This window comes from Heterodontus francisci, chromosome 12 (assembly GCF_036365525.1).
Source record: "Heterodontus francisci isolate sHetFra1 chromosome 12, sHetFra1.hap1, whole genome shotgun sequence".
In the NCBI taxonomy this organism is placed as follows: domain Eukaryota; kingdom Metazoa; phylum Chordata; class Chondrichthyes; order Heterodontiformes; family Heterodontidae; genus Heterodontus; species Heterodontus francisci.
The window spans coordinates 29913219-29922628 of NC_090382.1; the positions used below are offsets into that span (position 1 = coordinate 29913219).

The following is a 9410-nucleotide window of genomic DNA, read 5'->3' on the forward strand; positions in this document are numbered from 1 at the left end:
GTACAGAGCACAATTTAAATATTTGCAGGTGACACAAAGCTTGGAAGTATTGTGAACTGTGAGGAGGATAGTGAAAGACTTCAAGAGGACATAAGCAGGCTGGTTGAATAGGTGGACTGGTGGCAGAATAAATTTAATGCTGAGAAGTGCAGAGTGATGTATTTTGGCAGGAAGAAAGAGGAGAGGCAATACAAAATAAATGATACAATTCTAAAGGAGGTTCAGGAGCAGACGGACTGGGGTATATGTGCACAACTTGTTGAAGGTGGCAGGGCAGGTTGAGAAAAAGGTTAAAAAGGCATATGGTATCCTGGGCTTTATAAATAGAGGCAGAGAGTACAAAAGCAAGGATGTTATGGTGAACCTTCATAAAGCACTGATTCGGCCTCAACTGGAGTATTGTGTCCAATTCTGGGCACCACACTTTAGGAAGGATGCGAAGGCATTAGAGAGGGTGCAAGAAAGATTTAAAAGAATGGTTCTAGGGATGAAGAACTTCAGTTACGTGGATAGATTGGGGAATCTTGGGCTTTTCTTCTTAGCGAAGAGAAAGTTGAGAGGAGATTTGATACAGGTGTTTAAAAACATGAGGGGTCTGGACAAGGTAAATAGGGAGAAATTGTTCCCATTGTCAGAAGAGTCAAGAACCAGAGGTCACTGGCAAAAGAACCAGAGGCAACAAGAGGAAAAACTTTTGTGCAGTGAGTAGTTAGGATCTGGAACGCACTGCCTGAGAGTGTGGTGGAGGTAGATTCAGTCGTGGCTTTCAAAAGAGAATTGGATAATTATCTGAACAGAAATAATTTGCAGGGCTATGGGGAAAGGGCTGGGGTGTGGGACAAGCTGAGTTGCTTCCCAGAGAGCCTGCATAGACACGATGGGCCGAATGACCTCCTTCTGTGCTGTAACCATTCTATGCTTTATAAAATGGATTTTAAAAGAACTATGTGCATCTCATCCAGTTTCATCCTGTATATATTTTCATTGATCGTTTGAATATTTTGATTTAAACAAGCACCCACATTTATATAGTGCTATTCATGACCTCAGGACACCTCAAAGTGCTTTACTGCCAACAAAGTAGTTTTGAAGTATAGTCACTATTGTAATGCAGGCAATACTGTTATCATCATCTTGGAACTGGCTCAGATGAGTTACTGATACCATATTTGTGCTACAGAACTGGTTATTGAAACAGTTTTGTAATATAACCCAAGACCCTCATGTTGTGGAATCTCCTGTATTTCATAGCATCAAAACCACAAAGAAGCAACTGCATTTGCCTGAAATTTTATTTTGTGCCCACTTGGCCTACCCCACTGGCTGTGGCATGTCCATATGAACAAGCTTATTGCTAGCGTATAGAGGTGAGTGAGCTGCTCAGGCTATGGAGCAGCCAGAAAAGATGGTGCAACATCCTTCCAGTAGGAATGTGTTTATTCCTTTACTATGAGTGACAGTGCCTCTGGAAGCACAAATGAAACCCACTTCTTTGACTGGATCTTGGTGATTCTGGAATCAGAATGCAACTTGTTTACCTTGCATCAGTGCTACCGAAGTCAAGGCTGCAATTGGCAATAACACTATTTAGTGAATGTAGAATAGAATCCAATAGTCTGAGGGAGCTGGATTGATATCATTGGGGAAAGACTGTTCCTCTTGGATGATGCTAGCTGGAAAAGGTCACAGAGCCTGATAGCGTTGGGGAACAGAATCGACATCAATTCTTCGTCAGGACTCTCACACAATAACACAACTCACATGCACAAAGCCCATTTATCATAGTGAAGTGTGGCCAATAAAATGCCCTAGTAAATACATACTGCTTTTGATAAAGCAATCCCACCAGCTGGTGTGCACATGTGTATAATAATCCTTCTGGAGGCACTAGCTGTGTCATTTGAGCTGTTAGTACCATGAAAGATGGTCTCTAGCTAACTGAATTTTAATTGCAATCAAAGCACAACAGATTTGCTATTTCAAGCAGGTTTTTTCCTCCAAATACAGAACACTCAACCTGGCTGAACCAAGGATTATTAATTTTTTGTCAGGAGTAGGACAGCAAACAGACAGAGTAAGGCTGTCTTCATGTAAAAACAAAAACATTTAACAGTGAACATTCAACTTAATATTACCAAATCTCCTGAATTTAGCAGGAGTCTTGTGTATGAGAGTTCAATCTTTTGCTCTCCGCATTAGTGATAACTGAAGATGTCCTGCAGCAGCCACATGAGCATGAGCAGTACAAATATCTTGGATTAAAGCATAGACAGTTGTCACTTGGTCGATTTAAATAATGTTTTTAATGAGAGGCAATGTCTCAGATATTTAGCTGTCTCATTGAAAATCTCACACTTAGGGTTTGCTAATCTTAACACCCCTTATTTTTATATAGCCCTAAATGATCCTCCATTCGAGTTTGAGATACGGATGCTGTGCAGTCTGAAGTGAACCATCAAAGAGAATCTATTCACAAACACTGATTGATATTATATTCTTATAGTGGTGATCTAGAGTTTCGTTGGGAATGTATTATAATTCCTTAAGTCTTTATCTTTGCATACTTGACTTTTCTTCTCTAACCCAAGAGACAATGGGTTGCATAACCACTGAGAAACTGAAGTCACTTTGATGGAAAGTATTGATTTGTTCCGTTGATGGAAAGTACTGATTTGTTCCATAATCCCTCAGTGTTATTTAGGGAGATATCTGTGCACTTACTGATGTCTTTAATTTTCCCCTTGTTACTGTGTTGAACTGCTGTTGAACAGTTTTAAAGCAGTTTGTCTGGACCTCCCTCCTCATGTGACATTCTGACTCTCTGCTGCTATCCTCAGCTCACTGCTTATACTCATAAATCACTACAGAGCCACATAAATATCTGCTCTCAATCTGCTTCTAACGAGCAGTTCTAAATTATAACAAGGAATAATTAAGATACAATATTAACAGTACAGTTATCTCCCTTTTATAAAATTTACATTGTGGACAAATTAGTACAATGTGCTCCCACCTTAAATACTTAAAATGTGCAGCAGAAGATAAGGACTGATGTAGATGACAGAGACAGAAAAGAATGTTACACATCCCAATTCAATGGCTGAAGTTAAAGCCTGAAATTAAAACATGGTCATTTTCACAGCATGATGTCCAATGCACATTGTGTGATGATGCCTCACAATTACATGATCTGGAAACCTTCTTAGCACCCTCACTGAAGTCAGTTAATTAGCAAAAACTACTTAAAACTATTTTCTCACTTAGCACAGCTACCTGACTGTCATGATTACTATTTCGAGACAAGAATGTAATTGTATTGCAAAATGTTTTATAAAATCTAAAATTAATTTACTAAGAAAGATGTAGGTCCTGATTCATACACACTGCACACAGAAGAGATAGCCATTGAATCTTTCATTTGCACAATGATAATTTAGACACAAATAATTATATTTTCAAGTTCCTCTCATTTGATTGAATGCACCCAATATTAAGGATAGGACATTAGAATGCAAAGGGTCAAGATTTTGTATCTAGGTTACTTGGATTAGAAGTTTTCTTAAATCAGATCCATCTTTAAACACAGAGATAGTGGAACAACAGAGAGGTGAATAGTTAAACAGATCAATTGATGGAGATAAAAACACATCTAAAGGAGTACAAACAGGCATGCAGATAGATAGAGCTTTATACATTGATCAACAGACAACCAGGTAGGTGAAGAATGAGAAACCAAAACATTTGTCAAATAAATGCACATAGATTGATGGATAGAATGGTAATCATACAAAAAGAGAATTGTAAATAAGTAGACAGACATGGATAGATGTGCTAAAAATATGCTACCGTCTTTCATAACGTATTGGCTAGACTGCTGCTGAGGTAGTTTACCAATCGCATGGTGACTGGTAGGCAGCCTAGTCCCTTTCAGTAGGGAGAGGAGAGGTGAATGTGAAATGGAAGCCCTTAATTTCAATTTTATGCCATGGGGATGAGATGATGTTTTTCCACGATGACTTTCTTTGAGAGAATCTTGCACTCTATTACACTGTCAATGATTATTACTTCACTGTTGATTCATAAGTCCACTCTAAATATAGAATAGTATTGTAAATGTAATTTCACAGCAATGTCAGACTGCTTCAATAATTTCACATCTGGTTTCAGATCAACTGTCCACAACTATCTCAATCTCATTTGTGGTTATTTAGCCTTTTCCATTTCAATAATGAGCCACAATTACAAATCACTTCCAAATTAGCAGCATTAGACACGCTTTTAAAACCAAAAACACATTTTATATAAACTACGAGCAAGAAAAAAGTGAATTATCCCTGAGGGTTTCATTTCACTGATTTCCACAGGATGTTCTATACTTGGTGTTGATTTGCCATCATGTTTTAGTGCTGGCGCAAAATATAGATTAATTTACTATAAATTAACCAGTAGTTAATATTTTCCACCTCCACCTGTTCTAGGCTCTGCTAATTCAAATATCCTAAAGTGATAAATTTAGGATGTTGACTAAAGAGCCAAGTATTTGTGCAGCTAATATTTCCACAATCAGACTGTTTCCTCATGTCACTGACAGAAGGTTTAGAGCCAATCACATTTATAGAAATCAAGCGTGACATTTAAGCGCAATTTGTGTAAAATATTGTTGTGTGAAAAGTCTGCATCACTGCAATTTTGACAAAATAATTTCAGGAATGTTCTTAAAGATAAGAAAACAACAACCAAATCTGGTGCGATTAGATTGGAGGTTTTTTGTCTACATCTCTTCTCCCTTTAATGCGATATGTACCCAGATACTTGCTGGGTCTCATGACTGCTCATTATCACCTCCACTCCTGCCCCTGCTTCTCACCCTGCTACCAGCCTTCCCAGCCACCCCTCCCCCACCAATTTCCAATCCCGGTACTGAAGTCACTATCCATACCTATTCTGTTACAGAAAGTTGACAATCTTACACTTGTATAGTAAACTTACATAGTCAGCACATGCAAAATATATTTTCCTCCCCCGAAACTCTAATCATCAATACTGATGGGGAAAAAATAATTTTTTTTCTGAAGGATTAACAGGATTTCTGACATTATTATTGAGCTACTTGAATACCAGGACTGCTTTTGAATTCTGCAGCATATTTATGTACATACATTTACATCAAATTGTACAACACGGAAACAGGCCCTTTGACCCAACAGGTCTATGCTGGTATTTATGCTCTGCACGAGCATCATCCCATTTTACTTCATCTCATTCATCAACACATCCTTCTATTCCTTTCTGTTTCCCTGGCTTATCAAGCTTCCCCTTAAATGCATTGATGCTATTCACCTCAACCATTCCATTCTCACCACTCTTGAGTTTTTCATGATTTCCGTACTGGATTTTTTTAGTGCATATTTATGTAGCTGAACCAAGTTTAATTCGTACAAGTGAGTTCCGTGCGAGCATGTATGCAAGGTATTATATGTAGCTAAATGGAAGTGTGCTGATGGATTCGGCTGTACAGGTGATAAGTTTTGCAAACTGGTAGTTGTTTTGTATAGATGGGAAGCATTGTACTATTATGCAAAGTATTATAATTATCTAGATTGAGTGCACTTGTATAGTTGGAGCATATTGCACACTAGAAATATAAGTATTTGATTAGCAAATATTTTTGTTTTGCAAAGCTGCAGTCCATTTGAACATGTGAAAAACTAGTTCTGGAGAAACTGTAACAAGGAGCGATACCTGTTCACAGTAACCTATAGTCAGATGACTGGCAAATATGAAAACATGTAGAAAAAGGCCACAATCTGAAACACTTCTAATGGCATTTTTCTGATTTTCAATTGGATAAAAAAAAAACTATAAGGATATATTCACCCTTTTACTCCAGAGAATGTTGCTTTGTACAGGACATTTTAAAATTCAATCACATTTCATTTATGGATTAAAGGTTGTGCAAGAGCTGTTCTTGAGCAAGAAAATCTAATTTGCATCACATAAGGCTGATTGAGGATAATAAATGTTCGGAAAGGGAATGATCAACTGATCTGTAAATAAAACAGGATCCCAATTCATAGTTTGGAGGCTAGAAATTATGCTGTGCAATATTACTGTGCGAGAGCTTGATGTGTTTGTATGAAATGACTTAAGTGACTTTTAACAGACATTACCCTGTTTCAAAGGAACATGTTAAGCATTCAGATAGTATTGCACAACATAATAACTAGATTACAAAATCGTGTAGCTTCAGAATAAATCCTTTATTATACCGATTTTTTTTAAAAATTGAATTATGAAAACTCAATTTAGTTAATGTACCTAGCCTTACACAGGCATGGAGTTACATGGCTGATATCAGACACTAATTAAACATACAGATTCAGACTCTGAAGTTTATATCTGTCGATTAATCCGCATGACAGATCCCAAAACATTGGTAAATCTATTTCATCATGAATTAATTTGGCACTAATCACTATTATTTTGAAATAGCTAACAGAAAATCTATCATGAGCACCATGATGAAAGGAGTCGGTTATCAAGTATTAAGACGTATTATTAATTAGTATTGCAGTTGTTATAATCCATGTTAAATATTGTACAATGGCTGTTCGCTTTCTCTTCATACAAACTACACATCTAGTGTCACACAATCCCTCAACAGCTTGCCACCATTGCTCTGAAAAGGATGCTTAAGGTGACTTTCTTATAAGCAATGACATAAAGCACGTCAACATGTTTGATTCTATGGGTTACCCACGTCGCCACAAAGCAGTCTTAAAATTTAAATTTTCAGCTCGCATTCTTTGAAAGCAAGAAAAATCCAATTGAAATATTAGGTAAAGCTTTATCTGTTAATGACTTTTTACATTAGCTTTTTTTAAATGTTTAAATATATAGACAGCAAAATACCATACTGCACACAAACACACTTAAGACACGACATCCGATTTACATACAGTCACAAAGTACGTTTATTCGTTTTGAAAATGATTTTCTTGAAGGCCTTTCTGAAGTCCCTGTTGAAGATTGTGTAGATGATGGGGTTTAAAGAACTGTTACAGTAGCCGATCCAAAAGAAAAAGTTAAAGAGTGGATCGGGGATCGAGCAGTTCTCCCTGCAGATTGCTTTCAGACTGTAAGTGAAGAAAAACGGAAACCAACAGAGCACAAATACCCCTATCACTACGGCCAGCACGAAGGTGAAGCGCTTCTCCCTCATCTGGGCAACTTTAGTCTTGGTCAGTTTTGAAATGGGACGCTTTCTCTGCTCCATAAATAATTGAGATGCCCTGTTACTGGCCCAGGACAGGCGCTGCTGCTGAGCCGTGGGACAGCAGCTGGCAGGCTGGAGCTGCCTGTGGTTCGGACACTTGGAGCTTCTCGGCTTCGTCTCCGAGGAGAAACTCTCTTCCAGGTCGATGTCTTCCAGCTCCTCCTGTCTCTGATTGCTGCACGAACTCTGGCTGCTGGGACTCTCTGGATCAACCTTGCCCTTGCCGTCGAAACACGTTTCGGAATGGGAGGCTTGCCTGTCCACACCGTTCCTGGCCACCGACACGATCGATGTCCTTTGCTTGGCCACTCTGTAGATTCGGAAGTACACCAAGATCATGATCACACACGGGACAAAGAAAGACACGATGCAGGAGGATAGGATGTACCAGGTGTTGTCGTTGAGTTCACAGCACCCTTGCTTACTTCGACTAGTGTCCATAGTAACTAGAGGTGGGAAGGAGATGATTGCAGATATCAGCCACACAATGGCAATCATGCATTTAATTCGTTTGGGAGTCCTCTTTAGATTATATTGGACTGCGCGGGTCACTGACCAGTATCTGTCCAAACTAATAGCACAGAGGTGGACAATGGAGGATGTACAGAAGAGGACATCTAGGGCTAGATAAATGCCACACCAAACGCTGCCAAAATACCAGTAGCCCATCACCTCGTTGGCAAGGGAGAAAGGGATGACCAAGGCAGCCACCAGGATGTCAGCTGAGGCTAGAGAGACCAGGAAAAGGTTCTGAGGAGGCCGAAGAGCCCTGCTGGTAAAAACGGCCACCACCACCAGGATGTTGCCCACCATAGTGAGCAGGATGATAAATGTCACCACCAAGCTGACCAGGGCAGTGGCCGCCGGGGAGTAGTGAGGCAGCAGCTTCTGGGAGGCGGTGCCATTTGCCTCTTCGGATCGGTTCAGATCAGACTGGCCGCAAATCTCCATTTCCATCACATTGTCAGCCCCAGTTTGCAGCCTTGGTGCTGGCCCAGACTGCTCTGAACTCACCCAGCAAGCTTGGCCGGTGCCCTTAACTTTGGACCAGCAATCAAATGATCTCTCGCTTCCATCCTGGTAGTCTTAATGGTAGCAGAATGATCCAAACTTTCCCAACAATCTCAGATGGATTGGAAATCTCTTGAGTACAGCGCTGCCTTCTACACTTTGCCCCTGCTCTGGGGGGGGTGAGTGTGTTTGGGAGCCTGATTCCCAGCTTCCTGGATATCTCTCGGAATTGTATTTCTCTCTACCCGCTCAACCTTTACAAAGCTCCCAGACCCTGACGTCAACCTATCGGCCAACCAACCAGTGGTCGACTTCAGCAAAGACAGGGTTTTTCTCTGATTGACTGCAGCATGTTGCGAACAGAGGCTGCGAGTCGGCTTTCCGGTTGGAAGGCGCTGAGATGTGATCCAAATCACTGAATCACTCCGACTCGCAGCCCAAGTTCAGACAAAAGCCGCTTGTTGCCCAGATCTTTGCTAATTATAGCCCAATGATTTTTATTTTACCTTCTTTGCGTCAAGAACAGAGCTAAAAAAATACTTCCCACTGCTGCATTCGTATATTTGATGCTGGTTTACCTTAATCACTTGAAGTTGAATAACTTCAGAGTTCCACCTTGACTCTACTCTCCAGGATGAGTTCCCACCTCCTCATGTTGAATAACCATATTGTGGACGATAGGCAGATCTTTTTGAAAGACTAACGATAGCTGTAGCCTTGTTAACGTGCATTTCAGTGCTCCCGCAAGTTCAGCCTGGGGGTCGGTCCGCTCCTATCGACACTGAACTGATCCAAATATTTATTCATAATTGGGTTCAACTTCGTTTGCTTACATTCTGAAAGACGTTCTGAATAATAACACTGGAAACAAAGCAGCAGTGAGACAAGCTTTGATGCAAAAATTCGTCTCTGACTAGGGCACTGGTTAAATGCTTATTGCAGTGGCCTTGTCTTATAAACAATATGAAATGTTTATGTTTCTGATCCATCTCCGCACATTTTCTTAAATGATCCTTGTTATCAGAGAGGTCACAATTTCCTTTTTAGATTAAAAACAGGCAATACTGTAATTTACAAAAGCCTTTGTACTGAACACACTCCAGGCGGTTACATCCGCTCACTG

General features: G+C 39.9%; 1 protein-coding gene across 1 annotated transcript; it reads right to left on the bottom strand.

Moving 5' to 3' along the window:
• Nucleotides 1-2729: 2729 nt before the first annotated feature.
• On the bottom strand, nt 2730-8556 carry adra2db (adrenergic, alpha-2D-, receptor b). The gene has a single exon (XM_068043258.1). It carries the CDS (start codon nt 8231-8233, stop codon nt 6962-6964), a length of 1272 nt encoding a protein of 423 aa, XP_067899359.1. The 5' UTR covers nt 8234-8556; the 3' UTR covers nt 2730-6961.
• Between the last annotated feature and the right edge of the window lie 854 nt (nt 8557-9410).

What these genes read in the sequence shown, in the direction of transcription:
- adra2db (XM_068043258.1), bottom strand. Translation starts at nt 8,233, where the DNA reads ATGGAAATGGAGATTTGCGGCCAGTCTGATCTGAACCGATCCGAAGAG.